Source organism: Varanus komodoensis, unplaced genomic scaffold (assembly GCF_004798865.1).
Source record: "Varanus komodoensis strain SLA01 unplaced genomic scaffold, ASM479886v1 scaffold26, whole genome shotgun sequence".
NCBI classification, from domain to species: domain Eukaryota; kingdom Metazoa; phylum Chordata; class Lepidosauria; order Squamata; family Varanidae; genus Varanus; species Varanus komodoensis.
This window is the reverse complement of record NW_025335684.1, coordinates 14,372,848-14,395,071: the sequence shown is the minus strand read 5'-3', so window position 1 is coordinate 14,395,071 and position 22,224 is coordinate 14,372,848. Positions and strand designations below refer to the sequence as shown.

The window sequence follows — 22,224 nt, the reverse complement described above, 5'->3', positions numbered from 1 at the left end:
GGCAGACTTTATTTACCAGAAGGAAGGAAACCCAGGAGCAAGCAGGAAGTCTCTGCTCTCCAAGCAACTGGTCAACCTCTTCCGGACAAACTGAAGCTTCACCAATTGCAGTAAGTCTACTCTAAGCAAGACTCAATGTCAATCCAAGCCATAAATCATGGGATTATAATCAAGATTTAAAAACACATCAGTTTAAAAAACCCACCAATGAAATATATAAGATGGACAGACCACCCACCAGATTAGAACATACACTGCCCACTGGGGGTGTTTCTGAATGGGACCATCCTGCCTCCTTCACAGGCGGGTCCAGCCGTTGTCTGTTCTTGCACTCCTTGTGAAAGACCCTGCTCACAATCTGGGGGTGCTACTTGACTTGGCCCCTCAGATGTCAGTTCAGACAGAAGCCGTGTCAAGAGTGTCAGCTGTCAGCTTCGGCCGCTTCGTCAACTGCGTCCCTTCCTGGAGGAGAATGACCTGAAAACAGTCGCAGATGCACCGGTAACTTGCAGGCCTGGTTCTACGGTGTGCTCCACACAGGGCTAACCTGGTGCCTAGTCCGGAAACTGCAACCAGGACGAAGCATGGCAGCCAGGCTGCTCTCCGGGGCGTCACGTGGAGACCACGTACCACCTATCTGAAAGTCTGGTTGCCAGTGCATTTCCGGATACAGTTCCAGATGCTGACAATTACCTCTGAAGCCCTTCAGGGCTTGGGTCCAAAATACCTGCAGAAGCACCTTTGCCCACACCTTCCACCCCACCAGCTAAGCTCCTCTGGGGATAATCTTCGGGACTCTGCTCCCGCAAGATTAAGGTCAGCTACCCAGAGAACTTTCTCAGTGGTTGCCCCTAAGCTGTGGGATGGTCTGCCAGGAGAGTTGGTCTTTCACCTTTAGGAGGGAGATAAATAGGTGTCTCTTCTGCCAGACCTTAATCTTTCACTCTTCTGAAAGACTGACTCCTCCCATAGGTGCTCGCTGGGGTTCCAGGACCTCTGGAGGAGGCCCCTCTCCTGGTATGACACCCGTCAGAGGTACATGCAGTGAGGACGCAGCAGAGGCCCTTCTTGGTGGCCTCTCCGTGGCTCTGGAAGGAAGCCAGGTGGACCCCCACTGTGCTAGCAAAGACGTTGTAGTCAGGTAGGCTTTGGCTATGTAAGTTGGTCTTTGCCAAAGGGAGCTTTTTACCAGTGCTCTTCATTTGTTTTTAGTGTTGTGTTTAATGTCTAATGTCTTTGTTTTTATGTTGCGGTTTGATAGACACCTGAAGAGCCATTCAATGGCATAAGGTGGACTAGAATAAAATAAATATGCAGAAATTAGTGAGAAAAACGTCAGAGTCCATAGTCTTTGCTACTACGGATTTCAAAGGAGATGATAGATAGATAGATAGATAGATAGATAGATAGATATCAACTGGAGATAAAAGTCTAATGAACTGCATAATAGACAGTTCATTAAAGTTAACATCATAATGAACTTGTTAGTCTTTTCACCATAAAACTGCTTTTAAATGTCTTTAAAGGTTTTAAGAATTGTACAGATTTTGAAATTGCTTTATGATTAATTGTAAGTCAGTCTGGGGACTCTGTGGGCTGAAAGGTGATTCGTACATTTATCAATAGTCTCGCCCCCCCACCCCCGCAAAGTCGCTGCTTTTGCAGAAAGGGGCCATCAGGTTGTGCAGGTTCCGGGCCTCGGCGCCCCCTGCTGTCCGGAAGCAGAGCTGCACCGCCCTGGGTTTTCATCCCCAGCTTGCCAGTATGAGTTGCCACACCTGCGCACAGGCAGCAACCCTTCCTGAAGGGTCCCACCATCTCCCATGATCCCTAGCAGACCTTTCTGCCAGCAGCCGCTTCCCCTGGCTCAGAAAGCAGAACTTAAGGATGCAGGATAAGGCCCGGAGAGCATCTCGTCTAGCATTCTGTTCACCCAGTGACCATCCTGCTGGCCGGAGCAGGGCAAGAGGTCAACAGCACCCTCCTGCCCATGTTCCCCAGCAAGAAGTATCCACTCAGAGGCATGGCACAGGGGCCCTGTTTCAGCCAGACAATACTGGCAGCCCTCCAGGATTGCCCGGTCGCCTTTTAGAGCCGTCCAAATTGGTGGCCACTGCAACGTCCTGAGGAAGCGAAAGCCGTAGCTTAGCAGTGCCCTGTGGGGCAAAGCCCTTCCTGTTACCATCCCTGTGTCTCCCATCACCAGCTTCGTGGGACGACCCTCATTGTGTTCTAGCATTGTGAGCAAAGGAGGAAGAAGCCTTCCCTATTCTCCTGGCCACGCATTATCCTCAGAGCAGCAGATGTGCACATGGAGGGGGGGACTCAAGTAGTTATGGATTATTACCTCAGCAGGTCCCATTCATCAGGGACAGCGATAAGGGCGACCCCAGAGCTTTACCTGTAGCTTCAGTCTCCGGGAGGCCGTCTGTCCTGCCACACTGCTGTCCGAGGGAATTTGCAGAAGTGAAGGCCTTCTGGAGTCCTCGCATGTGTTTCTTTATTTTGCTTTACGTCATTCTCCTCCTCCTTGCAAACCTATCCACACCGCAACAACCCTGTGAGGTAGGCTGGGCTGAGAGTCTGCGACTGGCCCAAAGGCACCCAGTTGGCTCCATGGCTGAGCGGGGACTCGAACCACTATATATTGCCAGAGTCCAGTCCCACACGCTTGACCACTGCACCACACTGGCTCTCTGGATAAAGTGTTCCCCTGGAATATGTATTTATTATTACATTTGTGTGCTGCCCCAGACTCCGCGTGGCTTTTTGCCCACAGGTGTGGCACTTCCTGCTGCTCCACCAGCTATGCATCTTCCTGTCTGGGTTTTTTTTCCTGAAATCGAATGCCTACCTCTTCCTGTCCACCAATCCCTCTTTCACAAATAAGGGTTCCATTAGGAGGCAAGGTCCCTTGAAGACACAGGCAGGCAGTTTTTATCTTCACAGCTCAGAGGTAAGTCAGGGACTGCCCCAAAGTCACCTAAGGAGCCTCACAGCTGAGCAGGGACTAGACCCCGGATCTCCTGAATCTCAGGCCAAACCCTCTAAACACTACACCTTACTGTGCAATTGATCATATATGAGCCCTTCTGGGAGACTTTAAAACAAGCATTTTATTTGAGAAATACAAGGCAACAACAATATAGCGATAAAAGCATCAACACAGACAGCTGACCCAACATTACTGAGGGAACTGGGTTTCTTCAGCCTGGAGAAGAAGAGACTCCAAGGGGATCTGTTGGCGACATACAGGCACGCTTGGGGGTGCCACACGGAGGTGTTCTCCCCTGCAGAGGAGGGCAGGAAGTGTTCCAATGGAGCAAAGCTCAGAGAACCAAGGTTCAATTTGGATGCCAGGAAGCACTTCCTGACAGTTGGACCCCAAGGGTGTGGAATGGGCTTCCACGAGGTGGCTGAGGCCCCATCAATGAGGGTGTTCAAAGATAGGCTGGACATGCACACGGTGGGCATGTCCTGAGTGGAGCTGGCTGGAGCTGGGGGTCAGACTAGATGGCCCGGGAGACCCCTTCTGACTCGCTCAGTCTCTATGTTTCTACATTTCAGGTATATGGCGCATAGAAGTATTCTGATAAAGAAATAGATATCTCCCATCATCCCCAGGCAGCGTAGCTGATGGCAAGAAGGGTCGTGGGAGTCATAGGCTAAACCACCTGGAAGGCCAGAAGTTCTCCACCTCAGGCCTGAAGGCGAAAGCTGCGTTCTCGGATTTAAAAAAGAAAAGACTTCAACTCCCAGAAGCCCCTGCCAGCAGGCCCAACGGTCAGGAATGCTGGGGTTGAAGTCCAAATCCGACAGGAGAGCTGCTTTCTTTGGAGGCACGTGGCAAGGCTAGCCTCCAATCGGAATTGGACCACAACTCCCGGAGCGCACCGCGTGCCCGGGCCGACCCGAGGAGGAAGCGGAAGTGGCGAGCAGAGTGACGTCAGCGGCGTCGGCCGCCTGGCCCTTCCCATCGTGCCCTGCGACGGCCGGGGAGCTAGAGGAGGCCGCTCGAGGGGCGCGCTGCTGCTCGTGGCCCGGGTTCCCGTCGCCCGCGCCGCCTTCCCTGGTTTCCAAGGAGACGCGGGCCTCTCCGCCGCCTCGCCTTTGCCGCCATGTCGGCCCAGGCCCAGATGCGGGCGCTGCTCGACCAGCTGATGGGCACGGCCCGGGACGGTGAGTTGGGGCGGCCGAGTCGGGGGCCTGCAGGAAGGACAGAAGGAGGAAGGAAGCGGCTCCGGCCCGGCGTGGCGGGAGCGCCGCCGTGGCTGAGGCACCTCCCGCCTTTCGCTTCGCGCCGGTGCCTCGCCGCAGGCCCACCCAAGCAGGGTCTCGCTTCCTCTGCCGGCTCCTCTCGCTTCCCTCTTGGCGCTTCGAGCTTTTGCCACCCCCTGACAGAGATAGCGCTGATACTCGCCCTCTCAGTCGCCCCGCCCCGCTAAAAAAATCATTTCTAGACCTCAGGTTTGCCTCGAATCTTAAATCCTTAAGGAAGTTCTGGGAGGTTGAAATCTGTGAAGGATAAGTACTCAAGATACGCTCAGAGGCACTCTCCTTTTAATCTTTGCTTTGTTGTTTCGCAGTTTCCTGCCTTAAGCCTTTGACATTGGTTCTGCTGCGGGAAGCCCCTGCCCAGATTAAGAATCGGGCATCGGCATCGTTCTGGAACTCTGGGATGGGATTTAGCGTCTGTTAATTTGATTTAAACCTGGAGTATCATTAAGCAGCTTCTGTTAGTGGTTTTCATTAATTCCTCCATCGAGCAGCTGTTCACCTCTAGAAGGCGTTGTGCTGCTAAATTTCAGGTGCATGGAACATTCAGGCAAGGGTATTACCTTCATGCCCTCCCTGTGGACTTCCCAAGTAGCCATTGGGTGACCACTCTAAGCATGTTGGGGCTAGAGGGTTGTTTAGTTTGAGCCAAAGTTATTGCTTAGGAATACAGATAATTTTTTCCAAAGAAAAGTGGTGAGCATAATATAACAAGCTGAAGGTCAAACCGGTCCACCCAGTTTAAAGCTTGGCCATGTGTCAGGTTGGCCAGTGTGGCATTGGTCATGATCATGTGGGTGGTAAAATTCTTCAGGCACACGTGCCTAAACAGGACAACCAAGTCCCCCTGCACCTTCATCGATGCATCTTCTAGGTGTGCCAACCCAAGACCTGCCAAAGCAGGTGGTGGTGTTCTACATGTAACATCCAGTCCCTCAGTATCATTAAACACGGGTGCAGTGTTAAGGGGAACCATCCGTCATTCAGAGTAACATAAAATCTCCAGTGTATTCAGTACATTGTTAGGGCTCTTTGGAAAACATCTGCAAGGAATACATATTACATTAATTTATATAGCTTAAGGCCGTTGAAACTGCTTAAAACATAAGGCTTTAAATGCCAGATTGGTCAGTTATAGCTCTGTGTGATGAGCTAAAAGCTTGACTCCTCTGGTTTTACATGGTGAGGCTTTTCTTTTGTAGACTCGCCTGTAGAGGTAATGCTTCGTGTCTAAAAACACGGAAGTAGGCCTGTTCTGCATAGAAACAGGACTTTAGCATGTGCCGCAGGAAAATATTATTGCCCTTGAAAAGCTGTGCATTCCTGAAAAGGTTTGTATCTGCTTCCTCACTTGAATCGGCAACTAAAAGCCTGGCACATTTGCAGAACTCTGCAGATAACTTTTTGCACTTTGTTTCGTAAGTGAATAAGTGCTCGTTCTTTCTTTGTGTATTTGAGTTGCTTTTGAATTGCTTCCCATATTTTTATTTCATACAAACTGAACAATTGTGGCCCCTCTATTTTATTTATAAAGGTTCAGTGTATCTTTGCCTGCCTACATCAATCTGCAAGGGAGTTGCAGAAAAGCCTCATGTTCATCGAGCCGTGAGTCACAACCAATTTTTAAAGCTGTTATAACAAAAAAAAGTGTTTGCTGCTTTTTTCACAAGTAACTTTAAAAGTGTAGCTTAGAAAAGAAGGAAAAAGAAAAAAAACATTTTCAGTAGACACAACATTAATCCTGGATGCTTGCAAATCCTGATCTATAGTCATACACAGACTAGCTTTTTAAAAACAATTGTCACATACATTACCACTTTGCCTTTACTTTTTATGTATCATTCCCCTGACTTCCTTACTGCAGGTATGGGCAAGAAAACTTTTCCTTTAAAACTTTTCAACAGCGGGCATAAAATTCTGCAGCTGAGGTCTTGAAGAATGCAGATGGGTATAGTATGTGTTGGAGCTCGCAGTGTGTATTAACTAACTTTTTTTTTCTTTTGGTTTTTGCTTGTTTTAAGTGGCTCCCAATTGTACGATGTTTTCTGTGGGTGGAGAAAGGGGAGGGATAAGACAGATTCTACTTTTCAGACCAACGCCAAACATTCTGGTGGCCTTTAGAAAGTCTTTGTGTGTTAATATGTACAATTCAGCAGTACTTAACTCAAAAAATACTGGATTAATACATGGCTACCTGTTAAAATTTCTGGTTCTGGGTCTGTCTTGTGATTCACGGCCTTCAGATAGTATGGGTTTTAGTTTCTCTGGACTTTTGTTTTCTGTCCAGAGGAAAAAAGCCGCCTTCATTCTGGATCCAGATTGCCCTTTTTGGTCTTTAAAAAAATATTTTTATATAGATGTTTGGCTGTGGACATAATTATGGTCAGCAGCATACATAGTAATTTGTGCCTGTGGCATTAAGTACTGTGCTTAATTTGATCCTCAGCTGTGAAAAAATAATATTCCACAATTTATGCTTTCGTAGCTTTCCAGGCAGTTCTGGGGTTCGTGAAGTATTTTAATCTGCATATTGAGGCAAAATAAAACATACCACGGCTTACCTTTCTTAGTCAGCATTCTTAATGTTTTTCATATTTACAACCAAACATGAATTTCAGGAGATGAAACCAGACAAAGGGTGAAGTTCACAGATGAACGGGTCTGCAAGAGCCATCTCCTGGACTGTTGCCCTCATGATATTCTTGCGGGGACGGTAAGTGCCCTGTCTTGCGTTGACAGTGTGTGATGAAGCAGCACTGTCACGGGCCCCGCCCGATATGTAGCTTGGCTAGCTGCTTAAAACATGCATGGGGACAGTCTGTATAACTGCATCATAACAGACAGTATGGTGTGGTGGTTAGAGTGCTGAACTAAGGTCCCAGCAGATCTGGCTTCTAGTCCCCCCTCACCCATGAGGATCCCTGTGTGACTCTCTCTTAGCCCAACCTACCTCCCAGGATTGTTTATATAAGGATAAAATGGAGTGGCAGAGGACTATGCAAGCCACCTTGGGTTTCTTGCAAGAGGAAGAAAGGTGGGATGGAAATGCAATGTAATAACATTAAGAGCCCTGCTCAATCAGACCAGGAGCCTGTGCACTCCAACGCTCTGTTCCCACGTTAACCATCCAGCTGCCCTCTGGAAGCTGGTAAGCAACACACCTTCCAGTGTTCAAAGCAGATCACTTGCATCATGTCATTGAGTTCCTTAAAGCAGCCCTAATTAGCCCCATATTTCAGTGGGAGGGTTGAGCCTGAGAGGAGTTTGGATAAAGCCTCTTAGCGAATTCATGGGTCATGAATTCATCACATCAAATACGAATTAGAAACTTTGGTTTGTATCTCATTCTCTTTTTGTGTGGCCCTAGTGAATACAATATGGGATTAGAGGCAGACAGCTGTGTAGGTGATTAAATATTGTGCTTGCAGTGCTATAAAGATCTTGCTTGGATTCATTGCTTGCTTTCTTTTTTTCTTCACCTTTTCAACAGCGGATGGACCTGGGGGAATGTACGAAAATTCATGACTTGGCACTAAGAGCAGATTATGAGATTGCAAGTAAAGAGAGGGACCTGTTCTTTGAGCTGGACGTAAGTGCTTTGTGTTGCTGGTATTGTTACATTGATAACAGATTGGGGAACAGTAAGTTTGACATTCTTTCTAGTCTTGTGACTACTTATTTATCTAAGCATCTCGCTGCTGTTTGCAAAACATTCAGTGATTTATTGAATATGTGAAGCTCTAGATGGTAGTCATCAAATAAGAACTTAACATTGTACACTTGATTTTTATGAGTAAATCTGTAACTGGTGACTGAACAGCTTTAAGAAGTTCCTCGAGCTCCCCACCCCCCTAAAGCAGTATCATCTATTCATTTGTACTGGCTGTTGCTTCCAGTATTTCTTTATTACATTTTTATCCCACCTTTCTCCCATTGTGGAACTCAAGGTGGCTCCATGTGGTTCCCAGGTCATGTCTCCTTCAATCTTAGACCAGTCCCAGAGCTGCTTGGTTTCAACATGATGGGTGCCTACTGTGCCTTCAGACCATATTGCAGTTTTGTGGCTTTGCATGCCTGAATTAATTGCAGTTGCACTGTCCGAGAGAAGTTAGGGCGAAACCTGCCAGGCATGCAGTCAATGTTTAGCTTTAAATTCATCCTCTCAGTTCCAAGTGCAGGAAACCTGAGACAATTGCCTACATAGGAGAGTGGCTGTGCCCTCTTATTCTGAGGATCCCATCTCAATAGCTTTGTTTGCAGGAAACAATGAACTAGAATCCCAGAGAAGCCCAGCTTATTGTTTATGAGCTAAATGGCCGTGTATGTAGGCCATTTGTGCCTCCCAGCAACAGAAGCCACTAAGCTAACCAGGCATCCCAATGTACTGCATCATCTGTAATTTAGCTCTTGGAATTTTCACTTTAGAAGCCATAATCACAAAGCAGTTGTACTTGGTTGATGATTTGTGTTTGAATTTGGGCACGAGAAGCTAGGAACTCCAGTTCAGAAGATGCAGTTACGTGCGGAATGCCTGGGAAGCGCTACTCCTGCTGGTAGGCAGAGCCACACTGGAACACAGTCCTTGTGCACCAGCTGAGAGCTGGTGAACTTCAAGCCAGAATTCTTTGCCTTACTGCTGTGTGTGTACAGCCACTGGAGCCAGTTCTGTATCTCAGAACTGAGTCCATCTCCAAAAATGTGGTCATCTGGGTTTTTTTTACCCACATTGCTGTTTAGGAAGTAATGAAATAGGGTTATTTGTTCTGTGAGCAAGACAAACCTGTCCATGGTGAGCCTTTTCTCAGGGAAGGATCTTAAAGTAAAATGCACGGGATGGCAGCTCTGTCCATTCATGTGTGCACAGGCAATGGATCACTTGGAGTCGTTCATCGCAGAGTGTGACAGAAGGACCGAACTGGCCAAGAAACGACTTGCAGAAACCCAGGAGGAGATCAGTGCCGAAGTGGCTGCAAAGGTATTTCAACACTGTGCTGGTTCCTTCCTGAACTAGGGACATTTTCTTTTAATAGTTAGCATCCTGCTCTGCTGTGACATGAAACGCTCAGTGATCTTTTATTAAACAGACTGATCGGGTCCCCTCAGCACGACTGAAGCATTTAGTGTTCCCGGGCCATCCACTAGTCCTCTGCACTCAGCCATCGTGTTAGGGCAGGAGTATCAGAAATGTTCAGTGGCTGAGCAATTAACATGGAACACTTCACTTCAGGTTACTGTGAAACTCATGTAGGAAGCTGGAATATGCAGCTTGTAGCATAAAATATTACTAGGTGTTAGCCTGTCTTAAAGGAACAGTTTTGAGGATTTCTTACATGGTTTATTAGCACATCGAGTTCTAAATAAATTGTTTGTGAACAATACGGTTTCCTTTACTGTGTCCCAGCTTTCCACTCATGCTTGAGAAGGTAGATTTCAAGTGGCTGACCTTTTCCTTGAATCTTGTACATGGCAGCTTTGACAAACAGTATTCCCTAAGCAATGAAGGCCATCGTGTGCCCTGACAGTAAAGCAAAATGGTAAAGGTATAGCTTGCTTATGGAAAGACCCTTTCTCCTTTCTCCAGGCAGAAAAGGTGCATGAGCTGAATGAAGACATTGGTAAGCTTCTGGCTAAAGCTGAGCAGCTGGGAGCTGAAGGGAATGTGGATGAATCCCAGAAGATACTGATGGAAGTTGACAAAGTTCGAGCAAAGAAGAAAGAAGCAGAGGTTTGCTTTGCGCTCTCACTATGCAGATGTGTGGTTTTGATGTACCTGTATCAGCCAAAGGTCATAGCGGAAAGCAAAAGTGCATAATCCATATCAAAGCAAAATGCGTCAGTTTTTCCAAAGTGAAGCATCAGTAAGAAGCTGTTTAACCACTGTTTGCAATGTCTGATTATTTTCTGTGACGTTGTATGTAAATCGTGATTGACCTAAGCTTGAGGATAAATTATGTACATCCTCTGAGCAATGATGAACTTTGTGGCTGTGAGAACATCCTAAAAGCCAGAATCTCTGCCTAGTGAACTGGGCTGTAGCTTGGATCATGGCTCTGTGGAAGTTCTAGAAGGTTAATTGTGGTAAAGAGTGTTCTGGTAACTATAAAAATACTCGTTAGATATTTGTGAGAAATTGGTTAAGGAGAAGAGATGACAGCAGAAGAAGATCATGCTGGGAAAGATTTTATGCTAAGCTCTTTCTGTTCTTCCACAGGAAGAATACCGTAATTCAATGCCTGCCTCCAGTTTTCAGCAACAGAAGCTGCGTGTCTGTGAGGTCTGCTCTGCATATCTCGGTCTCCACGACAACGATCGCCGGCTTGCTGATCACTTTGGAGGCAAATTGCATTTGGGCTTTATTCAGATCCGGGAAAAACTGGACCAATTGAGGGTAAGGGTTGTAACTCTGTTGCACAGTACGTCCCTTCCATCAGGACGTTTTCTGGTTCAGTCCCTGGCATTTGCAGTTAAAAAGTTCAGGCAAGATCAGGAGAAGAATGTTTTTCCTCCCAAGACCATGGAGAGCTACTGCTAGTTAGAATAGATGGCATTGGATTGGATGAGGAACAGCATGAAGGCAGCTAGTTTCCTGTGTTCTTTCATTTCTGCATCTTTAGTGAGCTAACAGCTGCCCGTTTTTCCTATGGCTTGTGTCAGTCCCGTAAGCAGTGGCTAGTTTTGCTTCAGTCTGTGCATGTAGGTGCCTGGCTTGATCTTTTTACGCTTGATTGCTGTATAATTTGCAACCTGAAGTGTGAACTGATATTGCTGAAAGCCTTGCATTTGGGATTCTATGAGGCAAAGTGGCAGTTCTGCTGTAGCAGCCCAGCAGCTGCCAGGTGAGCGCATGTGTGAACCACACCTTAGCTTAAAATCAAAGCCTAATCTGACACCGAATTGGCTTCAGGAGTAGCTCAAATAAAATACTATGATTTGTTTATTAAGCTGAAGTTAAAGTCTTTTGGTCTATTTGACTAAGCCAGAGAGTAGTATCAGTAGATATGCTTGTATTCCTTTTGTGCTGATACTGTCTTTAAATCTGAAACCATCAAGATTAGAAGTTAAATACCAGGAATAGTGGTTCAAGTCATTGAAATATTGTCACTTTTGCTTGATTATGGTTTATCTATTAAGCTTATGCCCGCCTCCTTCCTGCAAGGAATCCAAGGCAGCTTATATTTCCCTGCTGTCCATTTTATTCTCACAACCAAACTTCTCCTAAGTGTTGTGCATTAAGTAACATTGGAAGGGGAGGAAGCGGGCTGGTCCCAGCTGACCTAGCTGCAGTGTTCTTCTCCCTTGAAATGTGTGGTGGAAATGTTACGCCGTTGTGAATTACTGTACAGTAAAGCTTTGTAATGAGGAGTGGCTTCTTCCCGAAAGAAATCGAGACAAAGATAAACGGACAGTAGGTGGAGAAGAGCACTGTTGTCGCAAACGGGAGTTCCATGGTGATCTTGTGTGGGACTTGCTTGTGCGGGACACAGTTTCAGGAGTGGTCTGTGGTAGCATCAGCTTCTGTTGGCTTGCACATTGGAACTTTCTTGGAAGTTGTTCTTGCTTGGGAGCTTTTTTCTCACGCACATACCCACATGCACCTGCTCAGCACTTCTTTTTCTGCAGTGGCACATGTCATTCCATTCATAATTTGTTCATCGGGTTTGGCACATGGCCATTCCTTACTGAGACAACCTGTATGACCGTCAGTGCTTCCCATGTTCCCAGCCAGTAATAAAGATTGATACTGCTGCATTTAGGTAATTGTTTAATGGCACATCCTTGCTAAGGAGGTCATCTGTTTATTTGTGTTATCTGCCAAACTTTGGAATCCCTGCATTGTAGGAGACAGCTGCACTTAACAAGAATTGTTGCTTAATTCTAGAAAACAGTAGCAGAAAAACAGGAGAAGAGAAACCAGGACCGTTTGAGGCGCAGAGAAGAAAGAGAGCGAGAAGAGCGCATGGGACAACGGTGAGTTGATTGAAATGTTGTTGTTTTATTTCTGTCCCACATAATAGCTGAGGCTTTCTGGGCAGTTTGCAACAGTTCATAAAATACAGATATCAATAGAAATATTTCACTATAACATGTTAAAAAAAATAAAAACAGGATGTAAGCAGCTGAAGTAGCTAAGACAAGCTAAACAACAAGACCTCTTAAAGGGCTAACATAATGCTGCCGTATCTGATTTAAAGCTGTTATAAATGCCTTGGCGTAGAAGGCAGTCTTAACCTGGCACCAAAAGGACAGGAGAGTTGGTGCCCGTAAGGTTTTTGGGAACCCTGTTCCTTTAGGGGCGCTCCTTGCCACTACTCGCTGGGCCTTCCTTGAAGGTGGCAGTAAGAGGAAGACCCCAGACAAGGATCATGGGTGTCCAGGTGGATTAGGAGCCTCTGCGGAGGAGGCGTGGCTTCAGAGCAGCATAGGTGAAGGGACGTGAGGCATCACGCTGGGACTGGAACTGGCCTGGCCTGGCAGTGTGCGGCACACCAGGCTACAAATGGCTGTTCTTGGGCCAGTGAGGCAGCGCTGTGTGGTGTGGGATTTTGGAGGGCAGAGGTGGCGTAAGGAGGTGGCCCACCATGGCTGGTGGTTTCAAAGCCCCAGATTTCTGAGGCACCCTCTGCTCCACCGCCCTGCCTGCTTTGGGCATTTGCAGAAGCCCTCATGGTCTCAGATACAGGTGATCCCCCTGGATGAGGTGGCCTTTTTCCCAGATGTGCTTCACCCTTCAAGTCCGCCTGCCTCGGGGTTTTTTCCCTGGAATTGATTGTCCTTCTCTCACCTTTCTATATATCCCTTCTATATATGTGAAGGGCATATACACGGAGACTTTAGAACATATGTAGATTAGTATGAGCAAATGTATTTCTGTTTCTTAAGGGCCTAAGTTCCCAAGGAGAAGAGGACAAGTGGAGCTGAGAACATGCAGGTTATTACTTGGGAAAGTGACCCATAGTCCGGAGTTCTACACTCCGAAAACTCAGTTGGTCTCACCTTGCCTGACCAGAAATGAATCGAACTTTCTCCAGTGTTGTTTGACATCCATTTTTCTAATTCATTCTCGGCTTAGCTAGCCGCAGAACCTCCCACTGTCTTCATTCTTGTTGCTGGGATTACATGACATTTCCTCAAGTGTGTGAAATCCTTTTATAGCAAACAATCCTGCTGAGGTTGAAAAATTTCTGTAACCATGTCAGCAAATTCTCTGTTGCTTTCTGTGAAACTCACTAATACTCTGACTTCCTTTTAGGTCTGGCTCAAGAAACAGAGATCGCAGAAGGTACGTGTTCATGGGGAAGTTGTTGTTTTGCATGATGTGGGGCAAGGTGCCCTTTGGTGTTATTTTCCCTACTGCAGTTGCTAAACTTGGGTATTAAACAAGAGCAGAGGAGACTCCAGGGCAGGGTTGTGACTGTCCTCCCTGGAATCTAGCCCTCTCCTGCCTACCAGGGTTATTCTCATGCTTGGCAAGCCGGGCCTAGAGGAGGTCTGCGAATGCACATTGAAGTCCAGCATTCCATCCAGCACATGGATGGCCGGCAGCCATCTTCCACAGCACATGGAGAGCAAACAAACCTGCAAGCCATGTGCACAGAAAGGGGAGGCCACCTGCAGTGCCCGGGTGGGCTTGCTGCTTGGTTGGCACCTGTGCAGACGGGCATGCTCAGCAGGAAGCCAGAGGTACGGCTGCACGACAGCAGGCTGGAGTCTGGGGAGCCAAGCCCAGGGAATTGCACGGATTCCCTTCCCCAGAGCAGATTCTTCAAACATCCCTGCTCCAGCTCCTTTTCTAGGTTGTAACTGTAACCTTGTAGGCTTACTCTTACTGTATCCAAGGTGGGTTAAGTCAACATTGTTAATAAGGTTTTTTAAAAGTAGGCTTGCTTAAAATGAGATTCTCCTTCTCTTTAAATTCTTGCCTGAATAGAAGGGAATCACAGCATTTCCCAAAAATATTTTTATCTCATTTCATTTCTGCAACACCCAGTGGCTTGAAGCTCACTGGGTTCGTAACAATTCATGAAAACATGGCTGAAAAATATATTAAAAGCAGCACAACATTGCTCAATGTGTGAATTTTAAGGACAATTTAGTGGCTGAAATCTGTTTTGGTACAAGCCAGACATCAAAACAGCTGATGTAAATGCCCCATCTTACTATTGAATGCCTGTGAGAAGAGGGCAGTCTTAACCTGCCACTGAAAAGGAGTCAGCATTAGTGCCAATCTGGCTCCACTGGGCGATCATTCCATAATCAGGGCTAACACTGAGAAGGCCTCTCGCGCGTTGCCACCTTTCCGTATTTAAGGCTGGCTTGTGCAGGCATGTACATCTCTGCGTGGCTTTCAGTGGATTGTTTGACTGACTTCCACCGGAAAATATTGGCTGAAGTGACCCCAGTTACAGTGCCTGGTCTCTGGTGGCTTTTCGACACACAGAAGTCATTGCTTGACATTACAGTTAAGGAAGGGCATCGGGCTGATGCATAATCAGACTTCTAGGGGGAAACAGTTAAAAAGCCGGGGTGTGCTTGCTTTAGTATGCGAAGTTGTAGTCCAGTCCATCAGGATTGGGGGTGTTAAGTGGGTTTGCACTTGGCCAGGAACTTGAGACCCAGTTCAAATCCCACTGGGTCAGGAAGTTCACCGGATGGCATGGAGCCTGTCACTTTATTGGCTTAGTCAGCAGTCGGGCTCGAGAGAGTGGCACAACGAAACAGCCGCATGTGGTGCCTTGAGCTCCTTGGAGGAAAGCTGAGCTGCAGATGTGCTGTGCAATACCCAAAATGCGAATTGGGCTTTTCTTGCGAAAGCAGCAGTGAAGGATTCGGCAGCTGGACTCCTGCCACGGGCTTTACCATCGCTGAGCTTGATGTCATCTGCCCTTCTTCGCCGTAGGTCTCGTTCTCGGGAGCGTAGGCGAAGACGCTCAAGATCCGCGTCCCGTGAGAAACGGAAGTCCCGCTCCAAGTCTCGGGAACGAGAGAGGCACCGGCGCCACCGCAGCCGTTCCCGCAGCCACAGCCGAGGCCACAGGCGGGGATCCAGAGACCGGAGTTCAAAACACAAGTATGCCGAGCCCTTGTGCCCATCATTCTCTTGGGGAAAAGCTGTTTGGCTGATAGAGTAGTCTTGAGAAACGAGTTCAGCTCAGGACACAGAGTTGACGAGTGAGAGAAATTAAGGTTGGTCCAAAGCCTGCCCAAGACCTCTCAAGATCCTGTTCACATGAGAACATAAACGGGCGGGCCCACAGTGGCGTGCCATTGTTCTCTCTTACTTCTGTGACCTCTCAAGGCAGGACAGGTAAATCTTGTCCTTAGGAAGGTCCATGAGCTTCAGAAGCCATTTTGTGTGTATGGGTTGTTGCATGTACTAGACCCATAAGTCCAGCTTGGCCCCCGACAAGCAAGAGCTTTGCTGTTGCTTTTTAGCACTTGCATCTGCTCAGAGGCGAGCTAGTTACCTGAGGAATAACCAGTAACGTTCTGGGAGACGGAAGATACTGGTTGGCGATCCATATATTGATTAGAGGCAAGCACTTTCATTGCTGTGTAGGAGAGGCCCAAGACACTAGCGCCAGTTGGAGGGAAAGTAACCGTTGACCGGTCTCACACTGGCTTAATTGCGCTCTGTTTAAGGGAAGTGTCAGAGTGGAAAAGCAGAACTTGCTGTTGGGGTGGGCTTGACATGCGCATGGATGGCGTAATGCTGCACAGCCACAACCATCCCAGGAATATCCAGGCTTGGCTTTCAGTTTTTCCTTCCAAAAAGTTATCCCACTTGTAGTTCCTCTAGTCATAGGGAGAAGCGTAAGAGGAAACCCTGGAGTCCTGACCATACAGCTGAATCTAGCACATTGGCCGCAGCATCACTGCACATAGCCTGGGAAAACATAGTTCTTCCGATCCACCAGATTTATAATGTCACCGGCTAGATGAGCGAATGAAAAAAGAAGAGCATTTTTACCTCTTCTTTGCCAGCAACAATGATTATTAGAAAGTAGGTTTGCTAAGAAATGGGATGTATGGAAACGTTTTGACTCATGGTTGAGATACTAAATTCATTTTTTAAATCTGTCTTGAACATGAACAATAAAGAAAAGAAGTTTGGACAATTAGGAAATGAGGAAGACCCTGTAATTACTATTGCTAAAGAGCAGGTAAGGGAATACGTCAGAAAACTCCTATGTACCTTAGTGCATCTCAGACTGTTCCCTTGGGGGAGGAACTGTATCAATGCCGTTTTCTGGAATATAAAAACACCCCAAAACAAATATGAAGGAACCAGAAGTCTGGAAAGAAAAGAAAACAAGGCACTGTTGACTTCTGTGGTTTCAGACAAACAGTCCTAGCAACTGTCATTTGTTGTCATCACTGAAAAAAGATCAACATTCAGACATTCTAAACCTGTATCCAACTTCGGACAGATAAGCAGTTATGCTTACGAGGGTTAAAAGGTTGAAGAATTCATGGACATGGAATGTTCCCACCTTTGTGTTGTGGTTAATGCATTTACGTGTCAGCGCTGTAGTGTGTCAGTGTAGCGTGGCAGAATAATGGAAGCGCTGCTTGAAGATGGCTTTTTTCTGAGGAAGGAGGGGCAAGCAGTGCCTCAGTTTCTGCTGGCCAAGTTCACTGGGGGAGCCCCCACTAAAACGAAGCCGTTTGCCCTGGAAGCTGCCGATCGTCTTGCGCAGTCGCTCGCAGCTTGTGTCCAACGAGTAGCTATCCTTATTTGGCCCTTGCTGCAGAACACGCGTGCCCGCTTCCGCCCTCGCGCCCGTAGCAGCCTAAAAGTCCGCCAGTGTCGCGTGTCGTCCTGTGGGTCTTTTCTGTAGTGCTTAGAGCATGCAATTGCAGTAATCGCCTCATCCTTTAATGTCACACCTTGTATCCTGCTGTTCTTCCAGAGAGCTCAGGTAGAGCATGCAGGGACTGAGTGAGGTAAGCTGGACTTGGGAAGTAGCGGGGGCTCACACGTTCGGGGGCCTGGTTAGCTGGGGAGTTTCTTACCGCCCACGTGAGAGCGGCTATCTGTAAGGAGTCTCGTTTTTCAGGTGAGGAAGCGTGGTGATCAAGGCTCGTGGCATTGGGTACCTGCCAAGACCCACATCCTAAGGGATTCTGAGGAGTCAGTGGGGAGGGGCCCCCAGGTGTCTGCTGCACCCCACTGAGCCTCCTGGCCCTGGTTCTCTTCCGGGGTGCCTGCTCTCTGAGCAGTGAGGGGGTGCAGCAGCGACCTTGCGCTCAGTTCTTCTCTTGTGAGCAGCCGCATGACCCGCAGTGGTGATGGTGGCAAGGAAGGGGGGCATTCAAGGGGGGGAGCCCACCAAGTATATCTTGCCCACAGGCCCGTCTGAGCTGAGGCTGCTGTAAACCACCCAGAGAATCTGGGCTCTTGAGTAAAATGAGCAAACCTGCCACTGGCACGGTGGCCAAATTGACCAAGTGGTGCTTGGAGAGTTCCCGCATAAGCGGGGATTTGGAAGTAATTCAGGATGGATCTCTTTAACTACTAACACAGCCTGGGCCCCTGTGGAGAGCAGTTGAAAGGACATTCTTGGGTGGGATGAAAACACACATAGATATGAGATGCCTAACACTGAAATGGCTGAAATCTCAGTCTCTGTCCACCAGAGGAGGAAGGGTCCAGAGGAAGAGCCTCTGTAATTGGGCAGAAATGTAGCCTGTTGGCTGCTGAAGTCACAGATCAGAATTTGACTGAGCAGCAAAGCAAATGAGCAAAACCAGTGAGACTGACTGTGAGTTTCAGCTCAGGCAGTCGTTGTGGGGAGTTTTTCTCTGGCTGAAGGGAGAGCCTGGGCCATTTCTGCCAGCTTTTCATATTCCGATCCTTGTCCTACCTGATGTCCAGTAACATTCACTTCATTCTGTCTTCCCACGGGTGCTCATTCAGTGCCCATAAAATTTCATTTGCCTCTTTGCTGTAGGCAAGGGGGTGGAATATTTTTCAAAACTGCTCAGACTGGACCTCACCTTCCAAATGGAATGCCTGAATGGCACTTCTGAGGCTGTGGGAGATTGTCATTGTTTAAGCAGGAATTGATATGATCTGATGCGAAAGCAAATTATGTGCAAGGCTCTCTTGGCTAAATATGGAGACTGTGAATTACCTTTTCCATTTGTGATAGCAAGGAAGTCATAATTTGCCTGTTTTCCTCTCTATTGCATTTTCTCATTAACCAGTAACTGAAGTTCTTGTATATATGGAGCAACTTGGTTTTGACGGCATGCCATGTGCTCACTTGAAGACAGCCTTCTAGCCTTAAGTCCAGGTTTTGATAGCACCTCAGCCTTGTATTTGAGTGGTTAGTCATTTTCCTTGCCTACCAAGTTAGGGGAATGGCTTTTCTCATTCAGCCAGGCAGTCTCATTGCCAGATAAGCCCATTTTCCATTGCTGAACAGGCATCTTTGCATAGAGAATGCCTTTTGTTCTGGAACATTTATGGCGTGCTTTGGTTTGTACTTCAGATCTTCCAGAGATCGGTCTTCAAGGGAGAAATCACGGGAGAGAGAGAAGAAAGAGAAGGGCTCTTCTGAGAGACGGCACGAGGGCACCAATGGCAAATCTCGCTCGAAGAGATCTGAAGAGAGGGAAGCTGGCGAGATCTGAACTCCAGCGGTGTATATATTCTTGAGAAACATTCTACACAGCAAAATTTCTCATTTATATTAACTGAATACAGCACATCTTTTGTAGTTCTGAATTTCTATTGTTTCTGCAGGTAGCAAAGCTGGTAGTGTAATCGTTCCCTGCCATTGACTGCGGCTCTTTTTAATAGGAACAGACCGACCCCGCAGGCAGTCCTTGTCACAGATTAGTGGTTCATGCAGAATGCTGCCCTGGAAGCTAGCCCTGCGATTGGGATCGTAGTTTGCCATAAAAGCTCATGCCCTGCCTGCCTACTTTTAAAATGTCACTAGCCTTTCTATTTGCAGAATAAGTTCATAAGATAATAAAAGGCCTCAGCAATGCTGGTGCCCCTTCCCTCCCCCAATTTCTAAATGATGGAAAGCTCATCTTAATGTTTCCCTTATGCAAATATAAAGACGCCAAACTGGTTTAACTTCATACAGCCAGCTAGGTTTATAACATTGTTTGGAGACAGTGGTACAATATGGCAATAGTATTCTTGTTTTGTTTTCTCGGTAGTTGTATTTACAGCCTGATGAGTTAGTACACGATTAAAATTTAAATAGATGTTTCTTGGATTATTTTGCCCCTCACTCAACTTACTGGTGTGGATTTTTGCAGCTTGAATATTGTTCTCATCCTTGGGCTTCCTCTGCATCTCGTGTGTCCTAATTTGAAGGTTGCAAGTACTGAATCCACTGGGCATGAGCATTTGTTCCCCGATGAAGAGACCCTGATTTGGATGTCACGATTTTACGGTGCACAGTTGCTGATGCTCTGGCGCTTTCCTGAAGAGGGAGCCGCCTCCAAACCGTTCTGCTAAGAGCCACTCTTGAAATAACAGGCACGGCTCTGCTCTTTTGGCAGGTGTAACTCAAGGACTGGGCATGGGCCACCCTGTTGCAGGGTGAGCAAGCATCCCAATCCCTGGAATGATGGTGAGGCTACTGGGAGAGGGGAGCCTGTGGTTGGCTTGCTGAGCAGACAGCACTGCGGAGAGCCGTGAGAGGCTGCAGCTTGCCATGACAGCTTTCCTGAAAGTCGTGAGGGAAAGGAATATAATCTTCATCGTGCTGTACTGATCTTAATGACTGCTTGCAGCATCTGAATTAGGGACACGTGATCATTGAAAACAGGCAGCAGCAGATTAGCTGTGTGCAGTGTTCTTCGAATGTTTGCCTTTTTTCCTTTGTATAATTAATTAGTTCACTGCTAGTTCGCTTACCCGTTCCGTGTGTCCGTTCTCTTCCCCCTCAACCTCAGCAGTTCTTTTTTTTCTGGGTGCTTCACTGCAGAATTGCAGGAGCTAACATTTAATGTTCATCTTAATGCATATTTAGGGCTAACTTTTTCATTCTGCTGCCACTACTGTATTCTACCTTGGCTAAGAAAAGGAGTTGGGGTGTGTCCTCCAAGTGTTCTGCTTCACATGTTTGTGGCTGCTGATGGGGAGAACCAAGCAAATGTGTTTGCTCTGAGGGACCCAGCCCTGATTCCGATTAAGACCAACAGCTGCACGCACAGGGGTGGGGCGGTATTTGGGCACACCCTGACCTAGGAAGCCCCCCCTTGAGAAATGGGCCCAGTAAGGGGAGCTGGCTCGGGGCTTCACACGCACTGTACAAAGTATTGGAAATCCCTCCCTGAGTTGGAGCTTCTTATGCTCGGTATTTGCAGGTGAACATTTTGATTCTTAGCAGCACTTCTTTTTCTCGCCATTGAGGAGTTTTGGTCAAAGTAACAAAGATGTAAGTAAAATGCTCTTCTCTTGCCAGTTCTGGTTCACATTAAAAGCTTATCTTTGTGTCTTGGAGTGGACCGTGCTATGTTTGGGTGCTCTGTTTTTGAAACTTCCCCGAGAAGGTGGGCTGGCCCTCTGCGCTCCCAGCTGAGTGACGAGCTTGGAGGAAGTTGCTGGATTCCAGTGAGCATGCTGGGCAAGGGAGTGGGCGGGGGGGGGGGCCCTCTGGGGAAGGATGCAGTACTTCTGGGCCCGTGAAAGTGACAGCACTTCATATTTATGCTGCACACTCTTTGCTCCCTTAGCTTTACAACAAAGGTAAGCAACGACCCTGTGAGGAAGGCTAGACTGAGTGAGTGCCTGGTCCAGAGCTGCCCGTTGGGCTTCATGGCTGCGTGAAGAGTGGGACCTGGATCGCCAAAGTCCCTGTCCAACACACACAGCAACTGGGCCACACTGGTGCTCCAAGCTGCCTGACATAACACTGCATGACAACTCTGCAGTGCAATGTCGGGACTCGTGTGCGCGTGCGCACACGCACACACCTAGTTTGTTTCATCAGTTTGCAGCAGGCTATCAGCCATGATTAAATGTGCCGAAGGGATACGTGGGGGAGGCCACTAAACCCTCACCGATTGCTGCTCGCTCTCACAGCCCATCTTCTGAGTTTTTGCTCAGCTGTGGGGAGCCCAGTGGTTCGACAAGGAGAGTGCCCAGGAGGTGCTTTGCAGGGGCTGCGTGGGCCCCGCTCAGCACTTCCGTGCTCCAAATCCCCCTTCCCCTGCCTTTGCTGTGGCTGAGCTGCGCTAGCTTTTACAGCCGTTCTCCTGGTCACAGTGGTTTAGACTTGAATCAAAACTTCAGGCTGGTTACCTGAGTTAGGCAATTGGTTATTTATCTGTAAACAGAGCAACTCTAGAACTGCTTGTGCAGTTGAAGGTAAGCCTTCATATTTAATTCCTTTTAATCATCCTTAGGAGAGTGTCATACGCTGTCTTATTCTTGGGCATTTTCATTCAAACGTGTTTTGGTGGGTGGGTGTCTCAGTTGCATTTATTTTATGTGACTCGGTATGCTTTCAGAGAACTGCTGTAGTCGCATTCATGTTAATATTGAATTAACTTCCAAATAATTTGACAAATATCCCTGCAAGTATCTTACACGTGGCATGTAAACACTCCCGGGGGATACCTGTCAGCATGCACTGCCATCCAGTCGGCAAAATGTGTTGTAACAGTTTGAAAGACTAGCGAAGCTTTTGTACCAAGAATCCAACAGATCCATAAACTGTTAACAGTCAAGTGGGTTAAGGACGTGAATAGGTGTCAGCATCACTAAACAGTCATACTGCATTTTTATACTGCCCGATAACTGAAGCTCTCTAGGTAGTGCACAAAACCTAAAATGATAAGATTGTTTTAAAAAACTTTTTAAAATTTAACAGCACCATCAAAAAGCAGAGGTAGAGGAATAAAAGCCACTGGCAGTGTAAAGTTCTAAATACACTAAAATGTAGTGCACCAACAAGATTCAGTGTATACCCCAATTAG

The 22,224-nt window shown here is 47.3% G+C and overlaps 1 protein-coding gene across 3 annotated transcripts; it reads left to right on the top strand.

The window, feature by feature from the left end:
- The first annotated feature begins 3,974 nt into the window (after positions 1-3,974).
- On the top strand, positions 3,975-20,746 carry LUC7L (LUC7 like). Of its 3 annotated transcripts, none has more exons than XM_044433437.1 (11): positions 3,975-4,179; positions 5,810-5,880; positions 6,894-6,988; positions 7,766-7,864; positions 9,140-9,250; positions 9,857-10,000; positions 10,487-10,663; positions 12,155-12,243; positions 13,526-13,555; positions 15,173-15,343; positions 18,771-20,746. In XM_044433437.1, exons 4-11 carry the CDS (start codon positions 7,769-7,771, stop codon positions 18,910-18,912), a joined length of 960 nt encoding a protein of 319 aa, XP_044289372.1. In that variant the 5' UTR covers positions 3,975-4,179; positions 5,810-5,880; positions 6,894-6,988; positions 7,766-7,768; the 3' UTR covers positions 18,913-20,746. The 3 variants fall into 3 exon arrangements, with proteins under 3 accessions (XP_044289372.1, XP_044289371.1, XP_044289368.1); XM_044433436.1 differs by lacking the exon at positions 5,810-5,880 and adding an exon at positions 16,375-16,436 and having other exon boundaries at positions 3,989-4,179; positions 18,771-18,905; XM_044433433.1 differs by lacking the exon at positions 5,810-5,880 and having other exon boundaries at positions 3,989-4,179.
- The last annotated feature ends 1,478 nt before the right edge of the window (positions 20,747-22,224 follow it).